Consider the following 16,485-nt stretch of genomic DNA (forward strand, 5'->3'; position numbering starts at 1 on the left):
TAGCCTATGCCTTCTTCAGCTTTTGCCTGAAAGCATTGAGTCACGCATTATTCTCCCATGGGAACTCCCACAGAATCACAGACCGTCAGTGCAGGCTGAAAGATGGACACCGGTGAAAAACAATAGATTTTGGACATCAGATGTAGTAGTACATCTCTTGAGCTTGGACTGGAAGTTCATTCTTAACTGTTGACACAACAACCTCTCCACAAGGTCCATTAGTAGATGTTCTGGTACTTTCATTCACATCAGTCTTCCTCAATAGATGGAGTTTACGTTTTCACTTCTTCTTGTCCATGTTGGCTTAAAAGTTGTGATGGAAATTCACTCTGGAAAAACAGCAATTAATCAAAAATCTCACCACAATCAGAATAATCTTTACAAAGATATACAGCTCAAACGAGTCTAAACAAAAATAGTTAAATTAAATTGTGTATACAATGCTAGAATACATATTGTATGCATACAATATATTTTAGTCCTTTGGTAGTGCGCAGTGGAAAAAGAAGGAAACAGAATCTACATTTCAACAATTGGGCAAACGCCATCTGCTGAGGAAGGTCTTGTAATAATGATTGACAGCTCCTTAACTGCGACTAATGGTCTTCCTCAACTAACATTTATTCCATCATACTTTATACATGCAGGCAGCAATCATGTGCAGTAGTTTGGTTTATACCGTTTATAAGTATGTTTTTACATCTTAATTTTCGCTAAAGAAACTTTACCCACACTAATAAGACATATCTCACCCGATTGGATGAAAGTACGAGCCATAGAAGAACCTCCGCCAATCAGCGACATTACTGTACAACGCCAGTATCCAATCAGAAGCTCAGACGTGATAAGCGTAGCCCCGCCCACAGGCACCAGCCAGCAGTCTGGCCGAACCAACTGTCATTTAGACTGAGTGGACATGATGGGGAAGACACTACGAGAGCAGGAAAACACGCATTAAACGTCTCAAGAAGTATTAAAAACAACTTTTAAAGTTACTTGTGTGATGGTGTAAGCCTACATCGACATGTGTTAAGTATATTACAGGTAAGTTATCACCAAAATAACGCGTGTTTTTGTCCCTTTGAGCGCGTGAGTTGAAATTTTACAAAAAAGGAAGCTAACGTTTTTTGTTGTTGCTAACAAGCTAATGTTTATCTCACCACCTCCTCCAGAGCAGCAGCAACGTATTTCTTTATTGCAACCGGAGGGTTTTCGGAGGATGTCAGCGCCCAGCAACTCGCTCCAGCAGCCGAGGGTGAGACGCAGCAACGCGGGCTCCCCAGGCTCCTTCAACAACAACAGCAGCAGCTGTCGTTTGCACCCCATCCGAGCCACCGTGCCCTACCAGCTCCTGCGTGGCGGGGGTCCGGGCAGCCCGACACGTGCGCAGACCCAGCAGACCCTCTACGGTGGAGCCACCACGACGACGACCAGCAGCCGAGGATCAACGAGCCCCCCATCCAGTCCGTCACTCAGTTCAGGAAGTGCAACAAATGCTAAGCAAAGACTGTCTCCGGAAAATAAGGACTCCTCCTGTCCCCCAGACTCTCCAGTTTCCAGAGGTACGAAACCCTTTTCTTCACCTGTTTGGCCTTAAGAGATAAGATAATCCTTTATTATTAGAAATGTACAGGATTACAGCAGGACAGTGCAAACATTATAAATAAGTATTAAAACAGTAAAGACTATTTGAAAAGTAAAAAATCCACAATATTATATACACGGACAGAATAATTGTAGTGTTGCGCAGTACATAGGCCAAGACATGCCATGTCACCATGTGCTCACTGATAATTTGTCATGGTAACTTTTTTGTTTGTTTGTTACGCTAGTATATATTACATTTTAATGTTAATTGTACACAACATGGCTCACATTTTGTCACCTTTTTAAGTCTGGAGAAAGGTTGGCACTTGATTTGCAGAAGGTTGATGCATTAACTATTTAGCCTGCCGTCCACTTGCACAATTAGGCCCTCATAAAGAGAATGGAGCGCACTATTGACTCTCGGAACATATGCTGAGCTTCACCACGTTGCCTTGCACATGGATAACAGAAGCTAGTGCTATGCTGTTTCCTGTCATGCTCAGCTGCTCCTTGGAAGTGATAAGAAGAGAATCTGAAGGAGGACATGAGAGTCCAGGCAGCTCTAAATCTTCATTTCCCAGCGTGTCACTAAATCTCATTTATGTGACAGCCTTTCCTGCCAAGTATCGACACTGTGGCTGCTTTTCCAGACCGGTAGAAGTATCCTATTGTATGCCAGAACAGCATTTTTTTTTTTTTGCTGGAAGAATACAGTTTTTATATCCAATGCATACAGAAAACCCCCACAATATCTCAGCACAACATAATATGAAAGTGTCTGAATACAGCTTGCTTTTCCAGTATGTGGAGACTCTTTCTGTTAACCTGAGTGGGTGTTTCTGACTGCATCAGTTCCCATGAAAAGCACTAAGTATTTTCTGCATTTAACGAGAATTAGGTCACATCTCACAACACTACAGCTGGATCAATGCTACCTTCATTAGTCCCCTTTAATAGCTTCTCCCTCTTATACTTTTTAACTAAAATGGCAGACCTTTTTTTTTTTTTTTTCCCGTGCAGGATTTTACTTATCATGGAGTTGTGAGTGGACTTTTATGTTTGTGACGTGCTTCACATTCCTCAATTCTTTGAATGGGATGACCTCCAACCTTGACCAGTGTACCATGCGAGGCAGGAAACGAAGTCTCTTCCATAACAGACTTTCCTGGCATGACGAATTTCTCCCGTGTTTGGCTAATGTTTGGTGTTGATTTCCCATCTCGGTGGCATGCCACACATACCTCGGTCCTCTGTCAGAGACAACCTCTAACCCAGGCCGGTGGTGATGACGATGATGGAGACTCCACCCACCTTCGCCACTGTGACCTCACACTCCAAACACGCAGTCATCAGATGATGACTATGATCATATCAGTGCTGGCTACTGGAAGTCAAAGATACAAACCTGATGTAGTGATCTTTCATCACCCAACTTGATTATGATTGAAGCAGGAGGCTTTGCACTTTGTAATTTATCATTCACTGCAGTACTTTGAACCCACTCGCAGACATAATGCTTGCCATTTGGTGGGGGTGTCAGTCCAAAATGATTCGCAGTACCATCAGCGTGAGTGCCAGACACGCTGGTAATGGACTGCACCGGTGTTTAGATCATAGCATGATGAAGATAATTATACTCGACATCATGACCTTTTTAGGTTCACCAGCATGACATCATTCACTTAACACACTGTCCCAACAATGGTAGTCCTGCTCTGTCGAAATGCCAGCTGTGCTGAAACAGCCCTGCTTCATTGTCATCCGTTCAAACTGCAGAGTAGGAGCGACTGTGACCACGAGATGTTGTCTAAATCAGTCATCTCTGGTGGAACTGTGCCGTGGTTTCTGTGTAGCATCTGGTTGAACCTTAACTTGGATGTCAAGTTGGCTCATTCTTCTTAGTTATGAATGTTTGAATCGTGAGCACTGCTGGCAGACCCTCCTCGTTCATTGAGATACTCTGAAACTAGTCCAGGCTAGCTTATTGTGGGAGGTACTCATTGAATGATGTCAAATATGCTGATAAGCCATTTCCTGACCAGCTGAGGGACAGATGCTCATAACTTTAACATATCATGGCCAAAATGAACACCATCATTCATATTGTATGAAAGACGGTCACTAGTTAATGCTTGCAATTAACACACTTTTTAACTCGAGCAACTCGTGTAGAACAATACTGAAACAGGAACTGCCTGGTGGCCTGGTGGTTACAGGGGTTCCTCTATGATGGTGGTTAGTGTTTTTATTTATATGATATAGTAAATAAAGCACATTATACCACTCTGTAGTTAATATAACAAACAGATTTAGGATGTTATTTCACTAGTATCAGTGTTATACTCTGTAACCCTTCTAAGCAATGATACAGTTTGCACAGTATTGAGAGTTGGCAATACTAGGTTTCATTATTCACTGTGTGTAGGTCATTCGAGCAATTGCAATAAAGTTGAATTGAATAAAAAATGCCCAAGCTTTAGCACAGACTAAAATTCTATTATCACCTAGTTGAGAAATTCCTAGAAACCCAATGGGAATCTGTTCTGTAATCACACGATGAAGCTAATTGGTTTGTGATTTTCCTTTCAACCAGCACCGTGCAGCCTTGTGAAAACCTGCAGGAAACCGTTCTGCTCTGGTTTACTGATCCGAACCACGCGTTTGTTTTCACATTTGCTCTACAGTTAATGAACCACCCATTTATCCCCTGAAATGCCGGAACCTTTTTCAAGGAACCTGAAAATATTCCTTTTTAATAACGCATACACCATTCGCTCAGCCCTGAAATCAGCAGATGGACTGCTTTGATGTCTTGGCTTCTTTCACACCGTTTCTTTTTTCTCATCAGGAGATTATTCTAGTCTGGCAAGTGGGGAGACGATGGAAAATAACCACAATCCCGGTTCTGAGAGCACCGGCTTGGCCTGTATCAATATTGATGGAAATTTAGCCTGCTTCCTTTGTCTACAATGCTTCAGGGAATTTTACTGTAGCCCAGTAAGCTTACTTAGGCAATACCTTTGGGTGGGTTGGCCTGTGTATTCTATGAACAAAGAACAGCAATGAACAGCTATGTAGTTCCGCGAAGAGAGGGGTGCCTCATGTCGATAGTTTAGTCTGTGTGAGTGTTGGTTTGTGAGTTCAGGTTGGAGAAGGCCTCTGCATAAACCAACTCGGACAAGGAGTAGAGTAAATGTTTCCTGATCGTCACGCTATTCCTTTATTCTGTCTTCTCCATACGGAATGAAGGAGCTTTCATTTGCTTTTGGTAATCGCACGCAGTACAATCTAGGCTAATGCATTTAATCCAACACTTACCACATTCTCATGCTATTCTCAAGCTAATTTCTTTGTGTTTGCATGTTTTGTTTTCCTCTTGTGTTTTTTTTTTTTTTTGTTTTGTTTTTTTCTTTTACTGCGTGTCACTGCAGGAATGTTGAGTGGATGCAGGCAGTATTGATGTGCATTGTGGTGTGGCTGTTTATGAGTTCTTATGTGGGTGGTGTGTGCTTGACTGTTCTGGCTCACAGCAGACTGCTCTCATAACATGAAATACTCCTGCTCAGCCGTTTACATTTGCTCCAGGCCTCAGTTCTCAAGCCGGTTTGTTTGCCCTGCACTAATACTTATGAGATTAGGAAAAACTGTCCACACTTTGAGGACAACAAGAGGTTGCGAGAGGCAAGGTCTCGCCTCAATGAAACCCTGTTAATTGCAGTAGTTAACAGGTGAAGGTTGATTATAATGTATTGCTCTTAAAAGTTATTGTACATTTATTTTCAGGGAGTCGAGTAACAATTTATTCTGTAATTTAAATACATTTATATTCGTGTAAGGTGAAGATCTACCCACAATCCCTTCAGTGGAATTTATTACACATAAACACAATCGGTTAAGTTGGTACGATGAATTCAAAGACTCTTCTGAGAGTTTGGATATATTGCTGGCTTGGTGCTGACGTCTGCGTGCGTGTGTGTGTGTGCGTGTGCGTGCACATGCTTCATCCCATCTCTTTGTTCTGTCCCACAGCAGAAAGGTCCAAGTTACAGGTCCGGAGCTCCAGTGCCATCCGGCGGACATCTTCCCTGGACGCCATCACAGGACCGTACCTCACCGGCCAGTGGCCTCGGGACTCCCACGGACCTTACCCTTCCTGTATGAAAGACAAAGCCACACAGGTACATACCATTCTGAAACAATACCACCGCCAGAGTAGGGGTGGGGCAGGTCATATTATTCATGACAGGGTTTTCCCTAAGTTTCAGAGGGCTGAAGTGCTTTGCAGCCGTTGGGGTTTGAATTGTTTTGTTTTGTTTTTGACTTGGTTTTATGCCATTTCACATTCTTTTATTTTACAAAATAGCTTGCTATCATTATTATTATTATTATTATTATTATTATTAATAATAATAATCACCTATAGTCTGTGTCCTAAACCCTGGGTTCCCAACTCCAGGCACCCCTACCTGCCTATTTTCCAGTTCTCTCTGCTCTAGTACATCTGAACCAGATTCTGCTCAAACCCTGATCTCACCGGGGCTGTTAAGCACCAGTTGTGTTCAAAATACAATGTAGTGAGTATGTTACTAACTATAGTTGTTGTGTTATTTATATATTTTCCACTGTTCGGGTCCAATACACTGACTGTGACAGGGGTGCGTGTGGCAGATGGGCTACCGCAAAACAACTTTTATAAAAAAAAATGTACATTCATTACAGACATAAAAATGTAATGCATCTTTGCTAACTATCTAGCACTCAATTAGTGTGACGACCAGGGTTTTATCATTGCTTAGCATCATGGCTTCGTAATCCATTTCCGACCCAGCATTCTAACAGGCTGACAGGTGATTGGCTGTCATAAGCGATTATTATGTACTGCAAAATTACAGATACATTTAATTACAAATATATTACAGCACCCTGGTTCTCATCCCCGTCCCGTGCGTTCAGCTCGTCCGAATCAAGCCCCCGGGTAGGGCGCCGGGCTTTGAAGCTGATTTTACAAAGTGACCAAACAGGTGAATTTTGGGCCAAAAAAATACCTTTCCCCCCTGGACTTGCATTTGGAAAGGGATGTCTGTAAATCAGCGGTTAATGCCATGAAAAACAATCCTAGAGACAAAGAGAAAAGACTCCACATGTGTCATCTTGTTCTGTCTGATTCAGCTCAGCAGGTGACCGTGATTGATTGATCATCACAGTGTTCATTTGGTTTTGGGGTAATTAATCAGTGTAGCATGTTGTAACGTCAGGGGAAATGAAGAACATCGAGTATGGAGAAAAGTAAGAGTCGAATGGCTTCATCAGTCATATTCCAGGAAGGGCTGTTTGAGAAGAAGCTCACTCAATTCAAATGATGGAAGACAGGACTTACACATAATTGTTGGTTTTCCATCGCAGTAGCTTGTGAAGAAGACACATTTTCAAGCCGTGACCAAATATTTAGTTTTGGTAATCTGGTGGTGGAGTCTGGTGCCAATAAGGCCTGATAGACTTTGCTATACATAATTCCCTCACAATCATACATTTAACACATTATAACTCTTCACAAGACCTGTGCATGGATTTCATATTGAGCCTCTGCACAGTGTTCCTGGACAGCAGCCCACACATCATCACCCACTAATCTGGCCATGTGACTGATGGCTAAATGCAGTTTTTCCTCGAAGAGCTCTATTTTTTGGGGGGGGGGGGGGGTAGTTAGTTTGGGGTGGGTTTGTGTTATAAAAGAATATTGACTATGCATGATCATGACATGGGCTGCTCCCTCTTTGCTGACAGAAGCCTTTCATCTGTCTGAATGAAGACCGCCAAGCCTAATTTACATGAGTTTCATACCTTTAACCCTTCATTTGTCTCGCATGTCTTTGTGTGTAGGCTGAGGAAGTGGTGGGAGGGCCTACAAGGTCTCTTGAAGTGGCTTTATACAGAGTAAATACCTCTTATTACAGGGTTCCTCTGCAGCCATGGAAAGACTGGACAAGTATGGAAAATCAATTTGATAATTATCAGGTCTCGGAAAAATGTCTGGGCACATATACACGGTGAACTTGTAGACTTACTGTTTTTTTGGCAGATTGTGCTGTTTGCCTGTGCTACATAGTGACATGGACCATATTTCCCAGCTATTATCAGCAGAGATCTGATTGAAGGCTTATTAAAATGAAAATCCAGTTCAAGAGATTTATGTCCTTCAAAGCTGTGGAAATTTGAGATGGGAAAACATTTGGCTCTGTCGTAATGATGTGGGAGCGAGTGTGACACACTTGAAAATCCTTGAACGATTAAATGCACAAACTCCCCCAAGGATAGCAAGAGACCACTTCCTGTTTAAAAAGCTACGCCTGGGCCCGGCTCTTTCTAGAAGACAACAACGGCAGAGAGCAGCAGACAAAGGGTCCCTGGCCTCTTTTGTCGTGCATCACACAAGTTGAAGACAGCCTCTCCTTTGAGCTGTTCTGTAGCCTTGCATGGAGGTGAAGCTGTTTGCACCTGTCCCCCAGGCTGCGGCTGAGTCGAGGAGAAATCCCACTGCTTGCCACCTGGCCCTCGTGGCTGCACGGCCCGCCTGCCTTTTGTGTGGGAGTCGAGGAGCAGAGGGCCCATACATATGCTAATCACTGTTCCGGGATAGGTCTGTGAGTCCTAGGCCCTGTGGTTACAGAACACAGAGCATGTCTGTATGAAGATTAGGCCCCTTGCACACCAAGCCGACATTAAAGAACTAGAACCGACAAAGGCGGACTGATCAAATGGTGTGCGCCGCTTCACGTCTTCTGTTAAAAGTTGCACTTGTGTATACCACAAAGACTGCAGCCGATGGCCCGCTGACCACTGACCTGCATGTACGTTCTGCGCCCCGAGTGAGAGGAAATAACTAATCGGCGGTCTGTTTGTAATCTGAAAAACATAACGTAGAGGCTAACAAACTAGCCTGCTGTTTGTCACACTACTGTGAATCTGCTGAAACTGTCTTACTAAAGATACACGCTCACAGCTGAAGCTTGTTAGAGACTAGACACGCAGCGATCCAACGTTATAGATCAAACAAAGCGCTCTACAGTTACTGAGCTCCATCGACTAATATATCTTGTTGTAAAATGTCCGGGGTAATTGGTAACATCGGTATTGGCCTTGGAGACATTTGTCCATTTTCTGTAATTCTAAGTGAGCTTAAGGCGTGTAGAGATAACGGATACACAAAGCCAACTCTCCAAATCATAACTCCTCCTCTCTGAACCCCATCAGATGATAGCAGTGGCCTTCTGCTCGCGTGTCTCGACATGCAATCCAAACAAACCAGCACAAGTTCCACTCAAATCTTATTGAAGCACAGTCATTATTTCCTGCTTTGGAACAGAGCTGGATTCTTGAGGATGTTGCCTGCATGCAACCCTTTGGGTGGGAATCATAATGGGAAGCAAGCTGCAGGCTGTGGTAACATAGTTTTATCTGCACAGCAGCACATTATCAGGCACAAGTCTACAAAGCACTCGACTCAGGCAGGAAGCTCGAGAGCTAGCGTGATAAAAGGGCCTCTGAGGTAAATAAAGGTGGGTGTTCTTGTTCACGGACAATTTGTGTCAATCAAGAAAGATAGCCTGCAGTATTTCTAACTGTCTTACTATGTATACCTGGGGGGGAAAGTAGGATCAAACTGAGATATCCGCCATAGAAAAGTGACCTACCATGACACCTGTGTGACCTGTTAACATCTCTAGAGTTATCAGCTTTCTCAGGATTTGAGTGCCATCAGAGTGACAATGAAGCCCTTCCACGATCCCCTCCATTTTCCTTGTGATTATAAAAATGATTGTGCTTTTCGGTTTAACCAGTTTAAAACCTACACGTATCACTCACTGCCAAATGAGTAACACGTAGCGAGCTGCATTCCCTATTTGATGTCAGAGAACATCTGTGAGAACTTAGTTTTTTTTTCCTCAACGGCTAAATCCACAACTCCATAAAGCCTCTCTGCCCTTTTACAGCCATCTGTATGAACAGATTAAGCTGCAGCATCAAGTCCCTCAATGTCTGGCAGAGGCATCAAATGGCTCAAGCCATTCCGTAGGCCATGCACAAAATGTTAATGCTAAAGGCTAGCCACACATCTGCCATCCAGCGTGGCCGAGCACAGTGCTCCCTTTTCATGTGAGCACAAGCACCCATTTAATCCGCCGTCCTTTTCCGGGGAAACCAGCGCCAGCAATCCAGCGCAAACGCCTTCCCGGGTGTTCCTCATTATTCACGGCGTTATATTCCATATCATAGGGCAAGGCTTGTGCGTTAGCTGCAGAGACAGAGGGTTTTTCTGTTTGTGTGGGGTCAGTCATAAGGCAGTGTGAAGACACTGACATTTAAGATGTTTCGTACTACTGTGATGACCATAAAACGTCAGATGTTTGAGGAGCAGAGGCACTGTTGATGTGCATAATCGGGGGGGGGGGGAAAGTATGTTGCTTCAGACGGCCCTATGAAACATCCTCCGTCTGTTTCTGTTTTTGCATGTATTTACATAAGTTAACCGTTTCCTTGTTTATGCAGTAGAGGTCTAAAAGACATCTTCAATGAGACAGAACTGCCTCTATGCTCTCTGGTAGGGAATGTTTTGTATATCAGATGTTTTCTTATGGTCTACTAACGACACTAAAGATCCCTGTCGACTCGTTGACCTGGTATAAGCCTAGTGTTTTGCTTGTACTTTGTAGACTAACTAAAGGTAAAAGGATGGGAACTCCAAGGTGGGAAACGAGCACCAGCTGCTAGTGAAGTCCTTGGTTGTGTCGGCTGTGAGTGACTGACGAGGCAGACAATCGGATATTAATTTGTAGCCCTGTAACTGTTTTCTCAAACTATGATTTTTGGAATATACTAGTGTGTTTGGCTTCTGGACCAACAGTTTCCTGCCACAGTATTTATGTTAACCTGGCTTACTAATGGAAGCAATCAAACATGCTACGACTTTTGTTTTTCCTGTTGAAAGTAGTACTTTTCCTCAGGGATTGTATCTCGTGACTGTTTTCCTGTTTTTCATGGATTCCAGATTCTCAGCTTTACTTCTGAGCCACACGGCACTCATCACTGCTTTCACCCACCTCTTTCTCAGCTGGTTATCCAAACATTTAACTTTTAACATATTGAGTTGATGCTCACATTTTGACAGGTTTCACAATAGTGAATAGTCTGCTATTCACTTAAGAGGTCTTTTAGTTTCCTACGTCTCCTGCACAAGCTTTTATTTACTTTAAATTCATGTTGATCTGGAGTATATGTATTTATAAATGTGTGTACATGTATCATTTATAATATTTCTTAGTGAAAACAAATGAAAAATAAATGAGGGCATTTCATAAGACCCATGACTCTTGATGATTCAACAAGGGCCTCATCTGTGACCTTTCAGTTATCTGATCTCTGTAAAAATTAGGCCAACCCGCCACGTAAACAAATGTCAGATACGGCAGGTATCCTCCACTTTGAGGGTTATGTAATGTGTTCTATTCAGATATCTTTGCACACAATGGAAACCTGTGTTTATGCTGATGAGCAGGAGTACATCATACTTATCTTTGTGTGCCGATTCAACCCACGACATGCTATTTAGTAGCCACAGTGTCACACAGTACATGTGGAGCGTGTGTCAATACAGCATGAGTTGTTAGAGGAAATGATGTAGAGTTGTGTACCATATGGTCATGTGTCTGCATGTATTAATGCGTTTCAGACTCCAGGTCTCTGGATTGATGAGGGAGCAGAACTGGGAAGCCCTCACCAGCGGTCGGCCTCCTGGGGCAGCGCAGACCACCTCAAAGAGGTAAATTCACCTGTCTGAACCTCGCTTCACACAAGTCACAGCTGCTCATTACTGCAAAACACACAGATGGTGGATCAACAGAGTGAAGTAGTGTTCAGCCTTCTGTCTGGCTCTAAGCTAGGCCTGGCCTGGTTTAAAACCATACAGCCAGTTCAAAGAACGTGTTTTTGTGATTCATTTCATTTATTCAAAATGTGTTTTATTTGTCAGGGTCTGAGGTCAGCCTAAATATTATGCTCCTTAAGGTTGGTTTCCACTCCTGTCTATCTGCTGCGCTTGGTGGCCAACCAGCCGACCACATGGAGATATTAGTTCTCCAGCTCTCCAGACCTCAGTCTAAATTTAACCTCCTTCTCCCCTTGCTTTCCCACTCAACTGCACCCTCGCATTTCATTATGGCCTGTTTGTGAGAGACGGTGCAGGAGCACCTCAAGGCTGATGCAGCCATATTGTTCCCTCTTTAGTACTGAGGGAACTTATTCAGGGTAACTCATGTTACTTAAAAGCCTCACACATGCCCCTGCAACACAATAGACATTCATGTTTCCTGTTTACAGTAGATCAATACAGCAATATGTTTTAGATGGAACAGGCTTAGCCTTCACTTTGTTGACGAGGGACAGATCAAAAATTAAATTTGACACATTACTATTGAATTGTTAAGACGCGAAATGTTCCAGCTTTTATTGTGAATCTGTGTGGACATGGTGTGTGAGGAGACGGGAAGAGACACATATTTTCTGGTTATGGACTCACAGCGGTGTGATCTCATGACATGTGATCATAAGAATCGGATTTCACAAAACACATCCAAGTGTGAATGTAGTCTAACACTAAAACTCGGCCCATTAGAATCATTAAGCGTTGAACTTTCTGCTTCTGCAGACAGCCCCAGTGGCTTTGGCCTGCACAATCAATAGCACAGCCAGGAAAACCTCTTCCTCATCCTCTGAGATTACATCGGGATTGCCTGGACTTGTCATTATCGACTGCTGCGGTCACCCCATGAATGTAGTGAACTGTCTTCCAGCTCTCTAACCTATGTGATTACATGTGTGGGAGGACATCTATGAAAAAAGCACGTCTCTTTGTTGACTGTGTTGCCAGGATTACAAGATTGGCGTCGAAGACCACACCTTTGTCTGCACAGTACAACTTCATCTGTTCGGCTCACAAAGAGTATCCTGTTTTTAGGCTGATACGGGGCCAGATGCATTGACACCCGTTGACCTGACTCGTTTCATCATCAGACATGCGTGGCTGATTTAACATACGCACTAAAGCACCCTGCAACAATATTCACGTCAAGTCGATCTTTATGGCTGCGCACAGTAGCCATATTGATGCTGCACGCCACATAAATCCGCCTCCCAGCCATCCTTAAAACTATAAGAAAGTATGAATTTGACAAATGGCAGAATATTCTTATTAGTGTAGGTTGTCAGCTGCTGCAAAACGGAGGAAACATCACTACAAATATTCGTGTCATGTCTGTTAAACTATTTTCATATAATTTCCAGGCCAACATTTAAATGCAAGTAGAGCTGCAACGATTGGTCAATTAATTGATACGTTGTTAGAAAATTATTGCAACTAATTTGATAATTGATTAATCGTTTGAGTCACTTTTTAAGCAAAAATGCAACTTTTGATAACTTATCAATTCTGAGAATTTGCCGCTTTTTATTCCCTTGAAATAACAAATTGAATATTTTTGGGTTTAGGACTGTTGGTTGAACAAAACAAGATATTGGAAGACATCTCCTTGATCTTAAAAGGCATTTGTGACTGTTTTATTGATATTTTCTACACCATACAATTAATCAACAAAATATTCGGCACATGAATTAATGAAGAAAATGATCGCCGGTTGGAGCTATGACGCCCTACATGGGAGCAAATATGCTAATCACCTTCCAGCTTCATTCATTTCACAGATGGGGGAAAGTTAAACTTCACATGTTGACCATATTACTGCCTTCACCAGGCGTTTGTGATCCGTCTTTTGCTGAAGTGATGCTACTTTTCTTCCAGCAGATTGCTAAACTGAGACTGCAGCTGCAGCGCAGCAAACAGGTCAGCCGGCAGAACAAAGACCGGGAGCACAGCTCACTGCAGCTGCAGGCGCCGCAAGGCACCGCATGCCCACCGCAGGTGAGCTATTCATGCCATGCCAAACTGGGTCACCCAGTATGCTCTTTTCAGGTGAAAACATTAACCAACTCTGACTTTGGTGATGCAAGATCTAACTCCGTGTATGATAAGGTAGCTTAGCAGCCACGCAAAAGGCATACAAATGAAACAGATGGTGACCAAAGCTGTTGAAGATAACAGAACATGAATATACCAGGGTTAACGTTCTGTTAATGATATCACATTGTTAATCAGGGTTTTACTTTTCATTTGCTCAATCGGTGTAAGTTTGGTAGTTATAAAGCTGTAGGTTATCAGGATGCGATGGTTATGTAGGTGTAGAGTGAAAGTGCCCGTTTGGATTTTTATAGCATGTTTTGCATGAGCCTTTCAGGCTCCTGTATCGGCCATATTTGATCATAAACCACATTTGATGTAATGTAATGATGTTGTATGTTGCACTGCGTTTGACTGGGGGAGGTCTAGTTAATGAGTCCCTTCTGACCAGTAATGTCAAAAGAGGAGAGAGGGAGTGTGTCCGGGCATGCCCTGTCCTCTCCTTGTTTGCAGTTCATTCATTAACAGATGCCTGGCAACAGTACACATACTCCACTGTGGGAAAATGAGCATAAACGGGGATATGCTTTGCCCCATATCCACATGTGGTAGATCACAATCATGGCTGCGTTTTTGATATTTAATCCCGCTTCAGTAACAAGTATTTAAACTGAACGCCTCCACTCATTAAATATTTCATAAAACTGGATCGGCGACGATTCCATACCGCTAACAGATCTCGGTGCCACAAAGTGTAAGACATTTGCAGTATTATGTATTTAAATGCACAATCTGAATTATGAGACTATTATTTTCATGTGTACATCATTTTTTTTAAGCTTATTTTTGTCTGTCGTTGCAGTACAAGGGAACTTCATCAGCTCTGTCAACAATCCCGGTGCCAAAATCCCTGATATGCAGGGTGCCGAGCAGTGTGGAGGGCATCAGCCACGAGCTGGAAAATGTGTTTATCAGAGAGAACTGGGTGCAGGGAATACAGGTAGGGACACACACACACACACACACACACACACACACACACACACACACACCAGCAACGGGGTCGAGCTGTATTTGTGCTTGCTGAACTGTAAATGTGTCAGTTTAGTTTGTACTATGTCTGAACTCTACCTAATTTATCCATTTACAGTTCAGTCTTATTTGTACCAGGTGGGTTACATGTCAGATTCAGACTGTAAATATGAGCAGCCCAGTGGGGAAAAGTTGTTCATGTCCACTTTTTTGTAATTATGAGTTGGAATTTATAACGGATAAAATATCTCCTGTGTTGGTGAAAATAACTGCATAATTGTCCACAAAGTGCATTAATGAAATACAATCAGTGCAGCCAATTAAAAAGAAGCTTTATATTTATATAGATGTATATCTCAAACTGCCTGCTGTACCTTCTCTCTTTAGTGTGTCCACTGTCCTGCAGCTGTCAATTGATGAAACAATATATGACATAGACATGTTGCATTTAACATTGTGCAACAATCATTAATACTTTACTGAATCTGTGAAGTATATTTATTTACTTAAAGGGATGGTTTGGGTGTTTTTATGAGGTACTCATCTATATTCAGTGCATTACAGACAGTAGGTAAGACTGCGGTCAGCGTGCCCCCAGTTTGGAGAAGCAGACTAGAGTATTGGCACAGCTGTGGATATGTGGACTGCTGTGGATATGTGGGCAACAGAAAAACGTATCATAGCCATCTAAAGCAAAGACCTGCCTAAATGTATACCAGTTTAATTGTACACTATATTTAGAGTATTTTTGCTAGTTTACTGTTGCTGTGAGACGGCTATAGAGTATGTTTACTGCTGCTGGTTAGTTTGTGTTATTGTGTGACTTTGATCATTTTGAATTCACCAAAGAGATTTGTTTCTTCCCCTCAACATCAGTCAAACTTTAGGTTTATATACCTGAATATGCTTATGGTCAAAAAACAGCCTTTTAGGCTATGCTTGAAATTCATAACATGCACAAGCAGGCTTGTGAAGTCACTTGCAGCATGGTGCACCATACAGTCCGACAGTAAGACACACACGCATATTCTCACTCACACTGAATTATATTCTCACTCTCACTGAATTAAATCTCTGAGAGGCGAGGACACCCGTAAATCCTGTCTGATGTGGGGTAGTGAACCTTGGCAGGTCTGTAAAACTCCCCTCTTAGAAAGTCACACGCACACAGTTTAAACACCCATTGAAACATACGCACCACTACAGATTTACAACCTGCTGTGCACCAAGCCCTTCTCTTTGCTGCCCTCCCATTTGCATCAGTTGTGCCAAAGCAGAACGCTCTGCACATCACACTGTTGCTCTACTGTCACGTATTACCATCTGGTGTGATGTTTGCTTCTCCAATTGCCCTTTGAACAGACAGACACAAACACACACACACACACACACCAGAGACTCTTCAGTGTCACTCATTCTTAGATTCAGTGGCATCAGTTAGTGAGCTGGTAGCTGTTAAGAGGAACGCTGCAACAGTTCACGATGGTTTTTCAAGGACACTTTATGTTATCTGTGATTGAATGTAACCTTGTGAGTTATGATTCTCTCCAGACTCTAAGCACCACCACTCTGACATTTTAGGATCCATGTACATTAATGCTTCACCTCCTCCACCCTCTGACCTCACAGGCCATGGATGTGGTGGATGGCCGCCGCGCCCCCTTCCCTCCGCATCACTACAGCAGCAGTGGGGACACGCGTGACACAGACACACAGGCCCCGTCGAGTGGTGACTCCAGCCCGTCGCCCCGCCCCTGCAGCTCTGACCATGCCCACTCTCCTGATGGAAGCCCGTGCTCTGCAGAGGAAATTGACAAAGGTGTGTGTGTGTGTGTGTGTGTGTGTGTGTGTGTGTGTGT

General features: G+C 43.1%; 1 protein-coding gene across 4 annotated transcripts in view; it reads left to right on the plus strand.

Moving 5' to 3' along the window:
* The window catches only part of glcci1b (glucocorticoid induced 1b), a 20,429-nt gene continuing 3,944 nt past the window's right edge, over nt 1-16,485 (plus strand). Inside the window, exons 1-7 of one of the 4 annotated variants that reach the window (XM_031867321.1) lie at nt 1-1,044; nt 1,173-1,562; nt 5,617-5,765; nt 11,315-11,404; nt 13,439-13,558; nt 14,457-14,594; nt 16,256-16,445. In XM_031867321.1, coding sequence (XP_031723181.1) covers nt 1,220-1,562; nt 5,617-5,765; nt 11,315-11,404; nt 13,439-13,558; nt 14,457-14,594; nt 16,256-16,445 — 1,030 coding nt within the window. In that variant the 5' untranslated portion in view covers nt 1-1,044; nt 1,173-1,219. The remainder of the gene's footprint in view (nt 1,045-1,172; nt 1,563-5,616; nt 5,766-11,314; nt 11,405-13,438; nt 13,559-14,456; nt 14,595-16,255; nt 16,446-16,485) is intronic. The other 3 variants (XM_031867323.1, XM_031867324.1, XM_031867322.1) reach the window with 3 other exon arrangements.

This window comes from Anarrhichthys ocellatus, unplaced genomic scaffold (assembly GCF_004355925.1).
Source record: "Anarrhichthys ocellatus isolate YVR2014 unplaced genomic scaffold, GSC_Weel_1.0 scaffold39, whole genome shotgun sequence".
Taxonomy (NCBI): Eukaryota; Metazoa; Chordata; class Actinopteri; order Perciformes; family Anarhichadidae; genus Anarrhichthys; species Anarrhichthys ocellatus.